The sequence below is a fragment of the Ictidomys tridecemlineatus genome, chromosome 7, assembly GCF_052094955.1.
Source record: "Ictidomys tridecemlineatus isolate mIctTri1 chromosome 7, mIctTri1.hap1, whole genome shotgun sequence".
Taxonomy (NCBI): Eukaryota; Metazoa; Chordata; class Mammalia; order Rodentia; family Sciuridae; genus Ictidomys; species Ictidomys tridecemlineatus.
Window position 1 is genome coordinate 165,205,494 of NC_135483.1, and position 19,456 is coordinate 165,224,949.

Consider the following 19,456-nt stretch of genomic DNA (forward strand, 5'->3'; position numbering starts at 1 on the left):
CAGAATAATCTTGCTTTTCTGGCTGTGACTATGCAAAAAATATCATTTTCTTCCACAGAAGGTACGCGGCAGATTCCTCTCAACGAACACTTTCTTGCTGGGTTGGCAAGCGCAGACCTTAAGCCAGAGGAGATTTTGGAATCCGTGTATATCCCTCACTCTCGAAAGGTAAGAATTCCCACTGCTGTCTTTAAGTTGTTTTTCCTTTTTCATAATGGACTCCAGTCATCTTTGGAAATCTGAAAACAAATGGAAGGAAAATAACTCTGCCCTGAAAACCTGGCTCCTGTCCCACTGTGGATTGGTTCAGCACCATGGCCCTCGGACAGCCTGGAGCCAATAGCTCCAGGGTGTGGATTTGAGGTTGTTGTTTCAGCTGTTGGGTGCAGCCTGGCTGAGAACCTGGGTCAGGCTTCCATGCCCCTGCGTTCCCCGGGGGTCAAAGCTCTCTGGCTGTGGAAAGGAGCTTCTCTACCTGACCCACAAGGAAATGGAGTCCAGAGCTCAGCCTCCGCACTCCTCACCCTTGCCAACCCCAACAGTTCACAGAAGAATGAGGATCCCCAGATGTTTGCTAGCACAGGACCCTTGGAGTTGATGTGACCACATGGGAGGCTGTGAAGGTGATCCCTGCCCTCACTCTCTGTTCCTTTACCTGTCCCCAAAGCTGTACCTAAATCCAAGAGGAGAGTCTTTCCAGAGAGAAGGGTACAAGACACACACACACAGACTCATAGCAATCTAAAACCAGGAAACAGGGCTGGGGATATAGCTCAGTGGTAGAGCCTAGCATGTTCAAGACTCTGGGTTCAATCTTAGCACAGAAAAAAAATTAAATAAAAATAAAATCAGGAGGCAGCTCAGTTTTAGAAGCTTTTGGAAGAGAAAAACAGGCAGACTCAAACATGATCACCATTGGACCAGCACAAATGGAGAAGCCCTGCTGGGCACAGGCTGTCTTCATTGGCCTCACCTGGGCACACTAGTGGTTATGGCACCAAGGGGTCCACTGGGCAACCATCATCCCCTGGCCCTGCTCCTGATATAGGGTTCCCTAGTCCACAGCTGGAAAGCTCCATTCAGCTCCCCTTTGAGTTTTGCCAAATGAAAAAGTGATTATTTTTTCCTACAAAAAAAAAAAAAAAAAGAGTTGTGTCTCTTTGAATGTTACAAGCCCCTGTATTCTTAGGGCTTCTCTGTCCTCCTGGGAGTCAAAGACATCTGAAGCCTAGAGGGAGGAGCTCCTACAGATCCAGCACAAATTCATGTCCCTGATGCAAGTTTCTGCAGCATTCTGTGTAGAGTCATCCCAGGCTCAAAGGGAAAGTGCACAGAGACTCCTGATCCTTGAGGTGTCTGGGAACTTGGAGATAGGTCTTGGAAAGGACATTCTCACCTCGAACAAGAAGTCAGCCCGGTTGTCCTCCAATTGTGCTAAGTGTTGTCTGTGTCCCTTTTGAGTGACTCTAAGTGATTTAGTAGAGGCACTTATCGTTCTGCCTTATCTGATAACCCAGATTGATTTTTGTCTCCACAGTGGGAATTTGTGTTCGCCTTCCGACAGGCTCAGTGCCTGCAAAACGCCTTGCCAGATGTCAATGCTGGCATGCGAGTCCTGTTCAAAGAAGGCACAGACACCATCGAGGACCTGAGCATTGCCTACGGAGGTGTAGGGACTGCTACAGTCAGTGCACATAAATCCTGCCAGCAGCTCCTCGGCAGGTAAGCAATGAGCCCTGCACCTTAAGGGTGAAACTTAACATTGAAAAACCAAGTGGAAATTTGGCATTGGCAAGTGTTGATAAAACTCTGGAAAGATGGAAACTCCTACTTATAAAATCACTGCTTGCTCCTTCTGTATTTTTGCTGAATGAATCAAACCTTATTTGACTTGGATTAATTGGATGCCACTCTTTGGGTAAGGGACACAACAAAAATAGCCCAGGCCCAAGTTCAGCCAGCAGGCAATTATTCCCGGTCTGGCTGTCATTGTCTTATGCAAATCAACACTCAGCAAGCCACAGCAGTGTCCAAGCAGCACCTCACACTTCTACAATGTGGCACACGCAATTTCTTCCTCAGCAAAGACAGTATCCAGTTCTGAATCCATTTAGGTTCATAATGGGACTGGACTAAATGGTCTGTTTAGTACTTGTTTAGTTTAGTCTGTTTAGTTCTTCTATCTTCTAGCTCTGGAACTTTCTTGATTTATGTTGCAATGGAACAGGTCCCTTACTCACCCTGTCATGATAGTTGGGCCAATTGAAGCAGCCTCCCTAGGCCTCAATTTTCCATAGAGGTTGAATAAGGTGATATCTAAGTTTCCTTACAACTCTAAAAAGGAAATTCTGGGATCTCTAAAATGCCACCTTCTGGTATCTAGCATATGCCATGCAATAAAGACTGCCCTTTAACTGGCTCCTTCCTGCCTCTGTGCTACCAGGCACTGGAATGAGCTGATGCTGGACGAGGCTTGCAGGTTGGTTCTGGATGAAGTCTCCCTCCTAGGCTCAGCTCCGGGTGGCAAGGTGGAGTTCAAGAGGACTCTAGTAGTCAGCTTCCTCTTCAAGTTCTACCTAAAGGTTTTGAAGGAACTGAAGACCCTAGTAAGACAATTCTCTGTGCCTGTAAGTGCTCTAATGTATTTTGCTAGCCATCCTGTAACAAAGCATCACAGACTGGGTGGGTGGCTTAAACAACAGACATTTATTATCTCACCAATTTGGAGGCTTAGTCCTTGGTCAAGTTATCAGCAGGGTTGGTTCCTGCTGAGGGCTGTGAGAGTTGTCTCTGTGCCTCTTGCCTAGCTTCTGGCAGTGGCTGCAATCTCTGGGGTTTGTTTAGCTTGTAGGGGAACATCTCTGACTCTGCCTTCACAAGACCTTCTGTCTACATGGCTGTGCCAAATTTTCCCCTTCTGATAAGGACAGCAACCATATTAGACCAGGACCCATCCTCATGATCTCATTTTAACTTGATGACCTCTACAGTACACAGACTTTTCTTTGTTTGGATAAGGTCAAATTCTGAGATACTGGGGATTAGGACTCCAACTTATAAATTTGGAAGGACAGACTTCAATACATGACATCTGGCTCTTATTAGCTCCTTGCAGCCATACACCCCCAGCTTCCCTACTGCTTTTGTTCACTGTCTTGTGGGCAGTCTATGCTATAACCTGTCACCTGTTCTGGGCCCATCCTGTTCCTGGGATTCAGCCCCAAAGTGCTACATGAGGCTCAGGGTACCAAACTATCTTCAGGCCACAGTTCACCGTGTGCCCATAGCACTCAAATATCTGGTGCTTCCTTTCTCCAGCAGCATACAGCTTTTTTATTTTAAAATAAATTTGATTGGCCAGGCATGGTGGCACATGCCTGTAATCCCAGTGGCTTAGGAGGCTGAAGCAAGAGGATCAAGAGTTCAAAGCCAGCCTCAGCAAAAGCAAGGTGCTAAACAACTCAGTGAGACCCTGCCTCTAAGTAAAATACAAAATAGGGCTGGGAATGTGGCTCAGTGGTTGAGTGCCCCAAATAAAATAAAATTAAAATTAAAATACTTGGTTGATATATAATTTACCTCCAATAAAATTCATTGTTTAAATTCAGTGAATTTTGGCAATGTGTATACCTACATAGCCACCACCTCAAACTAAACATAGAATGTTAATTCCACCAGCCCAACCCAGCCCAGGCAGTCACTGATCTGCTTTGTGGCACTATATATTCATTTTGCTTATCCTAGAATTGCGAATGCAACATAAAATGTAAAATAAAATGTTATTTTTCAAAAAGACCAAAACTGATCTGTTCCTGATGCCCACGATCAGATTAAATTTCTGCAAATGAAAAAGAAAGACCAAAACTGATGTATATTATATACTATTATACTAATATTTAAGTAGCTTTCTAGATTTTCTGATTGTAAAATTCTGGGGAAAATTTTTACTTTTCTTTTTCTAGAATGAATTAAGCAAAGTATCCTTTCTCTTCTTCTCCTCCTTCTCCTTCCCATCCCCTGACCATAATTACAACTTTTTCCCATGATTACAACTCTCTCCCAACCCTGTACCCTGTTCCAGCCACCCCTACCCCGACAGCCCGCTGTTCTAAAACATCTGCATTTCAGCGACTCAGATGAAGACCTGCTATTTAATTTCTGAGTCAAGACACTTGACATGTTTCACTGATGCATAATTCTGCTGCTGTCCCAGAAAAGCTGAGTTCCTGAGAAAAGCAATCAGGACTTGGGCCTTTTTGTAGACAACAGCTTATTCTGGGATGGCTTATCCTGTCCAACATTTTCTCTCCACCACCCATACCCTCTGCCCCAGCTCACCAGCTGGCCTCTCCCTCCAGGTGACAGGGAAACAGATTCAAACCAGTCAGGCCAGGTCCTTATTGTGTGGGAAAGGACAAGGGTGTGGGGGTCATAAAAAGCGAAACCCTGGGGCGCACTGTGGACTTTGGTTATGTAAGAGTAACATTTGTCAAGTTACTCTCTAATAAACCCAAACCTAACTTAATCTAGACTAACCAGCCTCTTTTCGTTGTGCTGAATCATCGCAGGGCAGCAGTCGTTATCCGGAAATTTCAGATGGGTTCCTAAGTGCTCTAGAAGATTTCCCAGTCACAATACCCCAGGGAGTCCAAACATACCAGGTCAGTGAGTCTCATTTCACAGAAACCTAAACACGAAAAGATAAGCTGGAATTGCACAAAATGAGCAAGCTTTTCAGAGTTGTGATTTTGAGTTTTGACTTTCCAGTGGTTCCTACGTCCAAGTCAGGGCAACTCTGGAATCCAAGCTCAGGCCTAAGCTGCCACTAGATGTACTTAAGGTTGACCGATCTACAGACTAATAATTATAGTCTTTTCAAAGAGATGTTCTTTGGGCATTTGTTTCATATTTACTCAGAAGTGCAGCTGAGCAGAAGGTTCAGCCTCTGGCCCTGATTGCAAAAGTTTAATCACCAATCAGCAAGCAAGAGTCCTTTAGGTAACTGAACTCACTCTTCTGGAAGGACAATTTAACAATTATCCATTTTTACTGAAGCACAGTCCCTTCCCTACCCCTACACACACACACACACCTCTTCCCTGAGAACAGCTCCAGAATAAACTCTTAAATCTTTCTCTGTCTCCTTATACTCCTGCTGATGACTTTGTGCCACTTCCAGGGGTGGCCAGGACATCGTAATCTGGATCTGGAGGACTCCATAACCAATCTCCTACCCTTTACCAGAGGCCATGAGAGTCAATACTCAGGTTTCTGACTTGGATTTTGGTCCCTCATTGGGAACTAAATCCCTGTAGGCCTTATCTTGATTCTTTAAATGTGGACAGGTGGATCACTAGACCTGTGAGCAAGCAGAACAGGGAGACCCTCTAAAATGATGGCACCACAAAAGGAGAAAGTGGAGTGCCCCTTTACCTATTTCACTATTTTGCCAAAGGCTGGCCTGCCTATGGCATTGTCACATAACTGAATGACAATTCTCCAGTCTAGTTACAACACTAAGTTGTCACACTAGTCATCTGACCTACTCCAGTGCTCTTTGCCTGAGAGTACCACCTGGCTGCTCAGTCCTGAATCAGGAGTGCCTGTGATTGGCCAGGCCACTTGTGGAGATAGAAGGTTTTTAGAGCAACTCTTGTCTTCCTCTACAGAAAGTGGATTCTCACCAACCTCTTCGAGATCCAGTTGGACGCCCCATCATGCACCTGTCAGGTCTTAAACATGCCACGGGGGAAGCCATATTTTGTGATGACATTCCCAGGGTGGATAAAGAACTTTTCATGTCTTTGGTGACCAGTACCAGGGCTCATGCAAAAATTATGTAAGTAAATCAAAAACTTTTTAAAAGCATAGCTAGGGATTCCTTCATAAGAACTCGCCTGTTTCTTCTACGATGTCATATACTCAAAGAACCTACAATGAAACAAATAAAGAAAAGGTCACAAGGCCCCAGAGGAGGAAGATTACTATCATAAAATAGAGATACGGTCAGTCATAGGTCTCTTGTTTCCTTCCTAACCTCACAAGACGTGTCTCTGCTGTAGCCTCAGACTGATCTCAAAGGAGTATCTCTGATGCAGGGCTGATATGTAGCTGGTGGAAAACATTGTAGCACACTTCATTATTCAACAATGACCAATATTCTAAGCTTCCAGAGAAGGTCCCTTGCCAGTCACACTGCCCCTCCCCTAGCACTTGTCACCCCATACACACAACTGGAAGGTTATTCCCTAGCCCAGTAGGGGGGGGGGGTCCCCTGAACCCAACTCCATGGCAGGTCCATTCTGATTGATCAGGGTGAATTCATTGTTATATGTTCTTATTTTCAACCATGTTCTGTTATGGGGCAAGACGCTCAGAAAACACAAGTCTCAGCTTTTTCTGAATTGAAGAGTCTTTATTAACTGGCCAGTGACTGCTCCCTGCAGGACCCCAAACTGTCTCTGCAAGGAACAGCCTCAAACCTGAGGGTTTTAGGATATTTAGAGGCAAGAACCTTATCCAGGTTGGCATAGCTGCAAGCAAGCCGGGGTACAGAAGCTGAATTGAGCCATTAGTGAAACAATGCAATGCCCATAATCATAATTTCATTTCTGGGTTCATTGATATTTCCCACGGGACTTTGCATAATCACAAGAAGAGAAGTGGGTCAAAATGACCCTAGTTGAGTACAAATTAAAGAATGGTTACTAATGTCTAGACAATCAATCTCTGACAAGGTACGTTGTCCGAGAAAACTAGGACCCAAAAGAGAACAATTTTACATTCTATAAGAATTGCCATTTTATGTAGCCAAACATGCTATGGTAAGCAACTATTGATAGGTACAGAGACGGAGGTATTCCTAAGGCAGAAGCATTTCTTTTATGACATGGAGTCTCAGGGTAAAATGAAATCCGTTTGGTCATTGCTCATATAGCCTGACCCATGGCAGGTTTGAAGCCTCAAATCTTGCTGATTTCTACTTCTTCAATATCTCTCTATGTTCAGATCAATTGATTTCTCTGAGGCCCTTGAACTACCTGAGGTGGTTGATGTGATAACAGCTAAAGACATTCCAGGCACCAATGGTGGTGAAGATGACAAATTGTTGGCTGTAGATGAGGTGAGTATGGAACACACCTTCCCAGGTGACTTTGTGCAGATAACCAATGAGGTACCACCTTCAGCTGCCTCCCAGCTCTTTCTACCAATGGGAGGTAGAAGTGCCACCCACTAGCTCCTCTTTATCTCTAACCTTGTTACTCAGCACTACTTTTCTGGAGTCAGGAAATAATTTAGCAAAAGGAAACATTACAGTCAAAATTCAAGTACCATTTGCTTTTGAGACCATTTACCCTCATCTGAAGACTAAATGTGGGGCTAGGGTTGTTGCTCAGAGGTACAGTGCTTGCCTAGCAAGTGTGAGGCACTGGTTCGATCCTCAGCACCACATAAAAATAAATAAAACAAAGGTATTTTGTCCATCTACAACTAAGAAAAACATTTTTTTTTTTTTTTTTTTTTTTAGTGAGAGAGGGCGGGGGACAGAGAGAGAGAGAATTTTAACATTTATTTTTTCTTAGTTCTCGGCGGACACAACATCTTTGTTGGTATGTGGTGCTGCTGAGGATCGAACCTGGGCCGCACGCATGCTAGGCGAGCGTGCTACCGCTTGAGCCACATCCCCAGCCCCCAAGAAAAACATTTTTTTTAAAGAGTAAATGCAAGAAAAAATTTTATATATCAGGATAGAATGCCCTAGAAAGATCTAGAAAAGAGAGCACCAGGGGCTGGGGTTGTGGCTTAGCGGTAGAGCACTCACCTACCATGTGCGAGGCCCTGGGTTCAAACCTCAGTACCACATAAAAATAAATAAAATAAAGATATTGTGTCCAACTACAATTAAAAAATAAATAAATAAAGAGAGAGAGAGAGAGAGAGAGAGTGAGAGCACACCAAAAAACAACCACTCCCTCTAATTTGTTCTGAATTCCCTTCCTTCCTGAACCAATCCTCTTTCCGGGTACCACCTTCCTTCACACACTCCATTTTTAATAAAATTGCTCTTATTGTCTCTGACTTTTTTTTTCTTTTTTTATTGGGGTGATAGGGATTGAACCCAGGGCCTTGTGCTTGTGAGGCAGACACTTTACCAACTGAGCTATATCCCTAGCTCTTTTTCTGACTTTTTAATTCAAAGTTAACAATTATTTATTGAGCACTTGACTTTGGGACCAGACAGTCCAGGTTCCTGTTCCAGCCCTTCCACTCCATAGCTGTGTGCCCTTGGGTTTCATGATCTGTAAAGAGTAAATGAGCATAGCACCCACTTCACTATGTAGTTGTAAGATTTAAATGAGTTAATACATTCAAAGTGCTTTGGACAGTGACTGGCATAATGAAGGCTCTAGTGTTAGGTATTACTGTCATCTCTCAATGAGACCCAAACAATTTCTCCTCCAGCCATAAGGTTGTTCTTTTAGTTGAACTCCAGCTGAAAAGGTTGGTTGTCTGGAACTATGTTAGTCTGCTTGGGTTACCATAATAAAATTCCACAGCTGGGAGGCTTAAACAACAGAAGTCTAGAGGCTTCCTCTCCCAAGTCTAGAGGCTAAGTCCAACATAAAGGTGTTAGCAGGTTGGGTTTCTCCTGAGGACTCTTCCCAGTAAAGGTGTTAGCAGGTTGGGTTTCTCCTGAGGACTCTTCCCAGCTTACAGAAGGTAATCTTTTCAGTGAATCCTCGTAGGCATGCCTTTTCTCAAGAGCATTCCATTCTTAAGGGTGTATCTTCCTCTTATAAAGACACCAGTCATATTTTAGTAGGGTTCTGCCCTATGACTTCATTCAACCTTCATTACCTTTGTCAAAGTCCTATCTCCAAATACAATCACATGGGGTGGGGAGTGGGATAGGGCTTCAACATGTAAATTTTCCATGGCAGGGATGTGGGGGGAGAGGTTACAATTCAGTCTACTATAGGAGTCACATTGAACAAAAAATATTTTGCTTATTCTTAAACTCTAAAGTAACATCTGTGAAAGAGATACATGTAAACCAAACACAACAGAGGACACAGTAGATTCAGTTCACAATCAATCTCAAATCTACTCTGGAACTTATATTCACTGAGCAAAATAGCAAATGGAGCTGTCTATATTATTTAAATTTTACATTAAAAGTTTTTAGAAGTTTGAGCCAAACACATATAGTTGAATGAGTCCAATGTGGTTATTATTGCTCAAAAATGACATCTAAGATACCAGGCATTGGTGAAGTAGAGCTGCCTATTCCTGCCCTAATGTTCTATCTGCTTTATGCATGTACTTTCCACAGGTACTTTGCGTGGGCCAGGTTATCTGTGCTGTAGTTGCAGAGACAGATATACAGGCAAAGCAGGCAATTGAAAAGATAAAGATTACCTATGAGGATCTGGAACCTGTAATCTTCACCATAGAGGTAAGCAGGGCTGGCAGGTCTCACACTAAGATTGTAGAATCAAAAGTGCCTTTGTAAATATCTTAATGTCCAATACTGATTTAGGAATTTTGGAGAGGAGGGGGATTGACTTTCCCTGGAAAAGTAAGTTTTCTCTGGAAGATATTACTTGTATGAACTGAAATTATCTTTGATTCCAAGGAATATTTTTTTAAAAAAAATCTCAGTGTACAAGTTTTTGTCTCACATTCAAAAAGTCTAGCAGTGGTTTGTCCAGAGCTTATGTGATATCTTAATCTGTTTTGTGCTGCCACAACAGAAATCCTAAGATGGGTAATTTATAATGAATAGAAATGTGTTTTTCATGGTTCTGGAGTCTTGGAAGTCCATGACTAGGTGGTTGCATATGGTGCTTCATCATCCCATGGCAGAAGATAGAAGGTCAATAGAGGGTTCATGTTCATTTGTGAGATAGAGAGCAAGAGAAGGCCAAACTTGCTTTTATAACAAACCCCCTCTCTTCTTGATAAAGAACCTTCTCATAATAACTGCATCAACTCATTCAAGAAAATAGAGCCCTCGTGACCTGATCAACTCTTTATTTTTTTTTATTTCTTTTTTTTTTGAATTTTTAATATTTATTTTTTAGTTTTCGGCAGACACAACATCTTTGTTTGTATGTGGTGCTGAGGATCGAACCCGGGCCGCACGCATGCCAGGCGAGCGCGCTACCGCTTGAGCCACATCCCCAGCCCCTGATCAACTCTTTAATTTGAAGTTCCTGTCTCACAAGACTATTGTATTAGGGATCGGGTCTCCAACACATGGACTATGGGGGACATATTTAAGCCATGCATATGGGTTCTTGTGTCAGGGATCCAGCCTCCTTCTACCTAGTTGCTCTGTATGCATGGTTTCCATTCTTCAGGTCACCTCTGGACCTCAATGGCTACTGAAGTTCTGGCCATTAAACCCACATTCCAAACAACAGAGAGAATGAGGTAATGGGGACAGGAATACCCCCTCTCTTTCAGGACACTTCACAGTTATAAATGCCTAATTATATTTCATTGATTAAAACCTAGTCACGTGCCACACCTACCTTCAAGGGGAGATGGAAAATGTAGATTTTATTCCATGTGGCTATGTATCCACTAAAAATTAGGGATTCTATTACTTGTGGAAGATAATGAGAATGGACATTGAGAAAAATAATGTTTCCAAGGTGGAGCCCAAAAGTAGTGAGAAGTTTATGGTGGAATTTCATGGAAATTTTACACTCTCAATTGGAGTCTATATAATGGACTTCAGATGATATTTCCAGGAAAGCAAATGGAGAACACAATTCAAGTGAGGATGGGTATGTTAGCTCACTTTTCATTGTTGTAATAAATACCTGAGATAATCAACTTATAAAGAGAAAAGGTTGATTTTGGCTCACAGTGTCAGACCAATTCATAGTCCATTGGCCCCGTTGCTTTGGGGTCTATGGTGAGGTAGTATTTCATGGCAGCAGTGCATGGTAGAGCAAAACTTGTGGCTGAGACAGGAAAAAGAGAAAGAGGAAGGGACTACAGTCCCACAGTCCCCTTCAAGGACACACCCCCAGTGACCTAATCAAGTTTCCACCACCAAGCCTCTGGGATACATTCTAGATCTCAACTGCAGCAGCTAGGATTTGCAGGTTCTAAGAGACAGGTTCAGAACTAATTTGTTTGTGTGCTTATGACAGGTCATAAAAAGTATTGAAGACCCTAGTGAATCATTTGAGCATTTTAAAATGTTCCTAAAAGGTACAAATTGCTCAATGTTCAAATAACTTTTAAAAAGTATTTCTTAATATTTCTAAACCAAATTAACTCTGCTCCAAATTCCCATTTGCCAAGTTGGCAAAGAGTCTAGGCCATTTTTCTTGGCTCACTCACTTTCCCCGGGTTGTCCTAGGATCTTAATACGGGTTTTTGAAACTTCAATTTGAACCCCATTTTAACCAAGGGAGAAATTGCACCCAGAGGATACACCATGAAATTTTCTGAGATTCAGAGTGTATAGGGATCTAGAATTTCCTCAATAGGATGATCCAGAATCAGGAAATAATTCTTTTGTGACCAAAAGCAGGTGATAAGAGTCATATATACCAATACTGATTCATCCATCTATTAATTTGTTTATTTATATGAATCTGTATTACACATAAATGCACACAAGGTGGTGTAGAGTAGTGGTTAAAAGGACAAGTGCAAGAACCAAACTGGGAAAATTGAATCAAGGCTGTACTACTTACTAGCTGTGTAACCTTAGGCAAGTTACTTAATATCTCTATGCCAGTTTCTTCATCTGTAATCTGGGGGTAATAATAATATGTCTCATCATAAAACTCATCATAAAACTAAATGAGTTCATATGTATAAAGTGCTCAGAACAGTGCCTGGCTCATAATTAGCACTCACTAAAAACAGCATTTGTAAGAAAATTATATGCCTTGATCTCATTGAGTTAGAGCCTGCAAATCTCAGTTACTATTTACAATATGGAAGTAAACATCCCTGTACATGCAGAGGGTGACTTATTGAGATCTCAGTATAGCATAACATGAAATTTTCAACTATATGATTTGTTTTTTGTGGCTTTGAGAAATCAGGTGTTCATTATGAGGCAAGATGTTTCTGAAAACTGAGCCTGGGCTTGAACACTGCCTCCCTCACTTCTTTGCAGCATGACTTTGAGAAAGTTATTTTCATTGCTCTAAGCCCATTCTCTTTGTCTAGAAAATCAAGATAATCATGAAATTAGTGTGAGAAGACATGTAAATATACTGTTATTGTTCAGTGCATGGTGCAAATGTTATCACTGTCATCATCATCAGCAAGAAAGGTTGACTCCTAGGTTTGGGGAGTCTAAGAAGGTAGCAGAGGAGTGTCCTTCTGAAGTAATGGAAGACAGCTGGGATCCACAGGTTAAGTAAGGATCAGCTGCTGGTAGGTCAGTCCACAGAATGGAATGGCATCCAGTCTTCATATGTGAATCAGTTCATCTTATTGTCATCACCAAAACAAAACACACACACACACACACACACACACACACACACACACACACACACACCATGGAACAAAGAACTGGGAAGGCTCTTGTGATATATCCCAAATACTAAAAGAAATGAACAAACTTTCTATATTATTTTCAAGATGTCTTGCCCATGGATGTGTAAGGACCCGCCTATTGTGCCTCAACACAGCCTCAATTTTTCAGATTCTTGAGTTAGGGGTTCTTGCATGTGAGCCTAGTCTAATATCAGTGGTTTTTCTCAAGGAGAAGGTGAAAAAAGGGGAACAGAAACTCACTTATAGTCATTGGGACCTAATGCCTGTTCCCTGGAGATCCACATTAAAAATGAGGAATGAGCATTTATCACCATCCTACTGCCCCCAGACCTCAATTCTCAGTATCCTTCTTAACATTTCACTAATTCTTGCTGGTTTTTCTCTGCAAATCTGGAAGACAATCCTTTTGACATCCCTCTCTGCAGTGGCCTGCTGCTCCAGTACTTGCTTACTTGACACCTTTCATACATCCCAGGAGACAGTGATTTGGGGGAGTATAGTAACTTTCATTAGAGAAAAAAACAGCTGATGGAAGAAAAAGGTAGGACTAACTGGCTTTTGTGATTTCCCCTGTTACACAGGATGCCATAAAACACAATTCATTCCTATGCCCTGAAAAAAAACTTGAGCAAGGAAACATTAAGGAGGCATTTGAAAAAGTGGATCAAATTGTTGAAGGTAAGCAACTCAGGATGGCTAGTAGAATTTTGCCTGATTGAATACTGAACAATACCTCAAGAGCGTGTAATTTCTCACCAAAGAGATCATCCTCCAAAATCTTGGGGCTTTGTTGAATTTATACCTCTTCCTTTCAAACTGTGTGTGGGATAGGGAGATAGATTAATTGGTAGAGTACTTGCTTCAAATGCTCAAGGCCATGGATTCAATCCCTAGCACCATCATCAAAAAAAAAAAATCAAATTGTGTGTATGTGTGTGTGTGTGTTGTATTTGGGGGGTAAGCAGCAGAATAAATAGAAGAAAAATCCCTAAGATTGTGATTAGTTAAGGGTAGAGTAAGGAACAGAAGCTGACACATTTAACTTCCACAACTGTTGTTTCCAGTTGCTATAAGACACATGCCTGATTCCTTAGTCAGAGCAAATGCAAACTAGTCAGTCCATGTCTCACTTGTTTTTGAATTCCCCAAGATGGTAGCCTCCAGGCAGCATATACCTTCAGAAGTTGTCCTGTGCTTGTGCTTAACAGGAGAGGTCCACGTTGGAGGACAGGAACACTTTTACATGGAAACACAAAGAGTGCTTGTTATTCCAAAGACAGAGGACAAAGAACTGGACATTTATGTGTCCACACAGGATCCAGCCCACGTGCAGGTAAGATCAAGGGTCTTCCCCAACTCCCCACCTTCATAATTCCATCATGGCGGGCAATCCCCACAGCTCCATAGTTGATAACCATTTACCTACAAAACTTTAGAATCCAAGTATTGAACACCTGATCTAAAGCGGCTTAGACCTCAGAATGTTTTTATTATTTTTTCTGGCATTATCAAGTAATAAAAGAAGAGCCATGGTCACTTTAGTCTATTTCCATTAGGCTTAGATGAATTCTCAGGTTGGATGACACCACTAAATTATTTTTTCTCTAAAATAATCATTACAGATAATCTTTAGAGTCAGCACATTACCTCACAGAACATTTTTTTTACTTCCCCAGCCACAATGTGCTCTAGGGTTTAGTTGCATACATACCAGGAATTTGCTGGTTTTCAACACTGTGGGACTTTAGGTCTAGGCATTTGACTTGGAATTCAACTTAGAACAGAATCCAGAGGTGTAACAGTTTCCCTTCTGGTAAATTCCATGTTTTTTCTGGAAGAACTATTCTGCGAAGATTAATGAACTAAGCAGAGCTCCATAAGACAGATTTGGACTATCCACTTTTTTACCAAAGGTAGATGTGAACATATTCTGCTGTGATGTTATGTTTCAGGAAACAAAACAATTCTTTGCCATTTCCCTCTTAGAAATCTTCCTGTTATCTCATTTTTACAGAAAACAGTGTCCTCTACTCTAAACATCCCCATCAACAGGATCACCTGCCATGTCAAACGAGTGGGCGGAGGTTTTGGAGGGAAGGTGGGAAGGCCATCTGTGTTTGGGGCAATTGCAGCAGTGGGTGCTGTCAAGTAAGTATGCTAGAGGACACAGAGGGTGCAGAATGTAGAGTCACTTTGACTTCTGTCATAATCACTGTCATAGTCCTGGCAATTCAGTCTCTGTTTATAAAATGTAGGTATTAATACTTACCCTCCCACTCTTCTTCATTTTTTTGGCTGTTCTTCAGTACTGGGGGTTGAACCTAGAATCTTATGCATGCTATGTAAGCACTTTCCCAATGAGCTACATCACCAGCCTTTTTTTTTTCTTTATTTTATTTTTTGAAAGAGTCTTGCTATGTTGCTCAGGTTGTTTGCACACTCCTGGCCTCAAGTCATCCCAAGTAGCTAGCACTACAAGCATGCAGGACCATGCTCAGCCTTCCCACCCTTCTAGAGTTAGTGCAAAAGTCACATGTATCCAGGACTTTGAATAAGTTAATATGCTTTTTAAAAAAAGTGATCTTATTGGCTGAATACCTCTAGAGCTGGGGCTGCCCATTCTTGAGTTTCAGAGAAGGTGGCCTACAGGTAGAATATGGCACTCTGTCCAAGTGGATTATTCTCTGACTTTCCTTTCTACTCTCAACTCCAAAACAGTTTGGAGTGATGAAAGAACCCCGCCCCCATCCTCTGCCTTGCTGATGTGGGAAGTACCATCCCCTCAAACTGTTTATCTCAGTGGACAGATGACTTGTCCTCAAAGAGAGCTCCTAGGGGCTGGGAGTGTAGCTCAGTGGTAGAGTGCTTGCCTAGTACATGCAAGATCCTGGGTTCCATCTCCATCATGGGAAAAAAAGGGAGGAGCGGGTGGTTCCTGAGCTAACTGCTGCAATGGAAAACTCACCGATTCACTTGCCATTCATGCCTCAACATTCATGTATGATAGGTGCTGGCTTTTCTGTTACTCGTTCATTTTCTATGGCTGTTTCTTTGGTATTTTGTCAGAGGCTTCATCAGTCTTTAATGTCCCCAGATACTGCTTCCTTTGACAACCTCCATGTAGTTCAGAGCACATGTCTTAGTCTGCAGGTGGGAAAAGCAGGATCTGAACCTCATCTTCATTCTTTCCGTATCTAACCCCTCTCTATCTCAACCATAAGGGATCCAAGTGATTAAGAGAGAATTAGTTCTTTGTGTTCTCACAAGGCCTTGGGCCTTTCAGAGTTCTCAAATGTGACTGCACATTGGAGTCACATGGGGAACATTTAAATCCCAGCACCTGCACTTTCCATCACCAACCAAGGGACTGGAATATTCCAAAACTTCCCCAGTGGTTCCATTATGCAGCCAAGTGTGGGAACCTGTGCCTTAAAATACAACCCTGCCTTCACGAACAACTGCCATACATTACGTGACCCGCCCCCGCCCCCCACACACACCTGGAACAGTGTTCCCAAACCTCCTGGGTATTAAAAGTTTCCTGAGATTGTAGAAGTTCCTGCCTCCCCATGCCAGCCCCACTGATTCAGAATTACTAGACAATGAACCTGGAATCTTTACATTTAACTGATGTTTTTATAGTACTGTTGTTAACTTTGCATTTATCTGTTCAAGCTCTCTCCTTTATAACTAGCTGCAGAGAGATGCATAATAATGAAATCTGGGTGAGGATCACACTTGAAGGTCAATTTGAAGCCATAATAATGCAATTTAACTGTCATGTGACATTAATCCCTTTAGCTAGATTTTCTCACACTGAATTATCAATCACAGAGACAATAGTCATTTAGTCATACATTAATTCACATCAATGTCTAGTACATACAGCATGCAACTCATAAATCTATATGGGATGGATGGAGAGACAGTTAAATGAATGGCATAAATGAGTGGGAAGGTGGATAGTGGATGAATAGGTAGATGAATGGATAGATGGATATGGGAAGATAAATAAGGGTTGCGTAAATACGTAGGTGGATAGGTGAAGGAGTAGATGGAGGGGAGAGTGGAGGGTTGGGTGGGTGGGATGGATGGGGAATTTGACTCCAATTTTTTTTTTCAGAACTGGCCATCCCATTCGTCTTGTTCTTGATCGTGAAGATGACATGTTAATAACTGGAGGGAGGCACCCGTTATTTGGAAAATATAAAGTAAGTCTGAAAAATCAAATTATTAAAAATAATTCCTTTTACTTGAATGGTTTTCTTCTTTTTTACTAATTTTGATTTTGTAAAAACAATCTTATTGTCTAAAATATTAATGAAGATGCTATATATTTGCATATTCATAGCATTTCGTGGTGAACTTTTAACAAATCTGGTTTAATAATGAAAATATAATTTGAAGCAATATAAAAACACTACTTAAGGAATAAGATTTTATATTAGTAGCTCCTTAAAGAAAAAAAAATAAAACAGGACTGGGCGTTATTCAGAGGTCGTGCTTGCCTAGCATGCACAAGGCCCTGGGTTCAATCCTTAGCCCCACAAAATACAAAAACATGAGGTATGATAGTGTACAACTATAATTTTGGCTACTCAGGAGCCTGATACAGGAAGATCACAAGCTCAAGGCCAGCCTCAGCAACTTAGAGAGACTCTGACCAAAACAAAAAATTTAAAAAGGGCCAGGGATATAGCTCAGTGGTTGAGTGGCCCTGGGTTCAATACACAGAACTGGAAGGGGAAAACAAAACTCAAGATACAAACATTGTTACACCAAAACTTCTTGAATGTAAAAATATTATTTTATAGTAGAAATGTTTGGAAACATCTGACCATTTTAACTGCAAAATTATTTTTTATGAAAGTTTCCACTAAGTGACCATAAAAGTGTCACAAAACCTCTTTGCAGATTAAAAAAACAATTAGATTTAAAATTGTAAAGCCAGGAGCAGAGGCACATGACTGTTGTTACAGCTACTTGAGAGGCTGATGTGGGAGGAGAGCTTAAGTCCAGAAATTCAAAACCAGCCTGAAAAACATAAAAAGATCTCATCTTTAAAAAAATACTTCTACTGCATTAACTGCATTTTTATGCATCTGTAGTATAAACACTATTAAAATTATTTGCTGGCATCTAGTTGACAATGCCACTTTTCAAGTTTGTAATTGAGCAGGGCACCATGGTACACACCTGTAATGCCAGCAGCTTGGGAGGCTGAGGCAGGAGGATCATGAGTTCAGAGCCAGCCTCAACAATTTAGCAAAGCCTTGAGCAACTCAGTGAAAGACCCTGTCTCTAAATAAAATATAAAAAGGGCTGGAGAAGTGGTTAAGCGCCCCTGGGTTCCATCTATGGTACACCCCCCCAAAAAAAAACACCTTGAAAAAATTTGTGATTGAGCTGTTAGAATAGTTCTAATGTAATACAAAGCATGACAGACATTTTTATTTGGGCACTGCTATTGGCATACACACAGTTAGATTCCCTATCTGACTTTGTCATTCTCTTAGATTATTGCAGTATCCATACTACTAAAATCACAGCTTCCCATTCCACAGCGCTACTTTATTTCTTCTGTTGGCATTAGTAATTTTTATAATTAGAGAGAAAGGAACTGTGGTTGGCCATTAAATTTTTTATTTACCTTTGAATGCACAGAAATTAATAGTCACAGCTATTATTATCTTCTAGGACCAAGAGCAATTAGAGGCTAACTGCTGGAATTGTGGCAGTTACTGTTGTTAGGATGGATCTTGTGTCTTTTGTTTTGGCCTGGGTTATATATTAGCCTTTGTGTCATGGTTATGAGACTGTTTCAGTAATAATACTTATTAAAGAAGTTCTGAATTGTTAACATTTTGGTAATTATCATAATGCAAAATATAATTAAAAAGAGAGAAGTAAACTTTTTGAAAAATCCAAATTTTATCTTATTTTTAAAGAAATATAATGTCACTTCCAATATAATATATTATAAAATATAATAATATATATGCATACATAGGTATACACGTATCCTCATTCAGACTTGCTAATTATATTTTGCTTGGTTATTCAGAACTGGTTGTAAATTAGCATAATAGATATTTTGCGTAAATAATAATTTCCAAAATTCTTGAAAGGTTTATCCTAAACAGTTGAAAAATTCTTTCTGCTGCCTTATACAGAGTGCTATTTGGCTTAGCAATTCTCATGAAAAGTCAAAATCAAACTTCAGTCTAGAATTTGTCAAAACTATCATACATTTTGAATTTGTGGGTTTTCCTATAGTTCTTAACTGCTCTGTGGTCTATTATCTGATATCTTCCTTGCAATAGATGATGAGAGCCATACAGTTATATAGTTTCTTCAGGTGTATTATCTTTGTTTTCAGAAGGGCAAAGGGACCAGGGCCAGTCATCTTTTGGTAATACCAGAATAGAGGGTGGGGATTTTTCTTTTCATTCATCTTATCCAAACAAGATGGTCCAAGTGGGTGGGAGGGAGGGGAATAGCAACATCAGAAACCTGTGATCTGCCTTAAGCTCCTCCTAGACAGTTACAGGAGCACTAGCTCAAATTCTCTAGGTCCTGTAACCATCTACAAAGCGCCTTCGCTACCTAGGGAATTGAGAGTAGCTATTGCTGCACATCCAATCACTGACCTCAGTTCTACAGTCTGTTCCACAATGAGAGACCCTGTGATTCATCCCAGGACATTCTGGAATCTCAGAGACTTTTCCACAAGGAGAAAACCACAGACTAAATTAAAAAGAAAGCCAGTAAAAAGTGAAGGAGAATCTCCCGAGAGTAAGGAAGACAAGACTGGCAATTACACACTGAAAGACAAGCAAAAACTTTAACAGTGAAGCACAGAAAATTACATGTTGAACAAAGAGGGCTCAGCAAAATTCAGGTCCAAAGAGGTCTT

The 19,456-nt window shown here is 41.2% G+C and overlaps 1 protein-coding gene across 1 annotated transcript in view; it reads left to right on the top strand.

Annotated features, from left to right (window-relative positions):
• Nucleotides 1-19,456, top strand: part of LOC101965594 (aldehyde oxidase-like) — a gene marked incomplete in the record, with an annotated part of 249,943 nt that overhangs the window by 198,934 nt on the left and 31,553 nt on the right. The window contains 11 exon segments of the mRNA NM_001282248.1: nucleotides 59-168; nucleotides 1,538-1,722; nucleotides 2,444-2,627; nucleotides 4,569-4,661; nucleotides 5,670-5,839; nucleotides 7,009-7,123; nucleotides 9,335-9,457; nucleotides 13,122-13,218; nucleotides 13,752-13,873; nucleotides 14,555-14,688; nucleotides 16,664-16,751. Coding sequence (NP_001269177.1) covers nucleotides 59-168; nucleotides 1,538-1,722; nucleotides 2,444-2,627; nucleotides 4,569-4,661; nucleotides 5,670-5,839; nucleotides 7,009-7,123; nucleotides 9,335-9,457; nucleotides 13,122-13,218; nucleotides 13,752-13,873; nucleotides 14,555-14,688; nucleotides 16,664-16,751 — 1,421 coding nt within the window.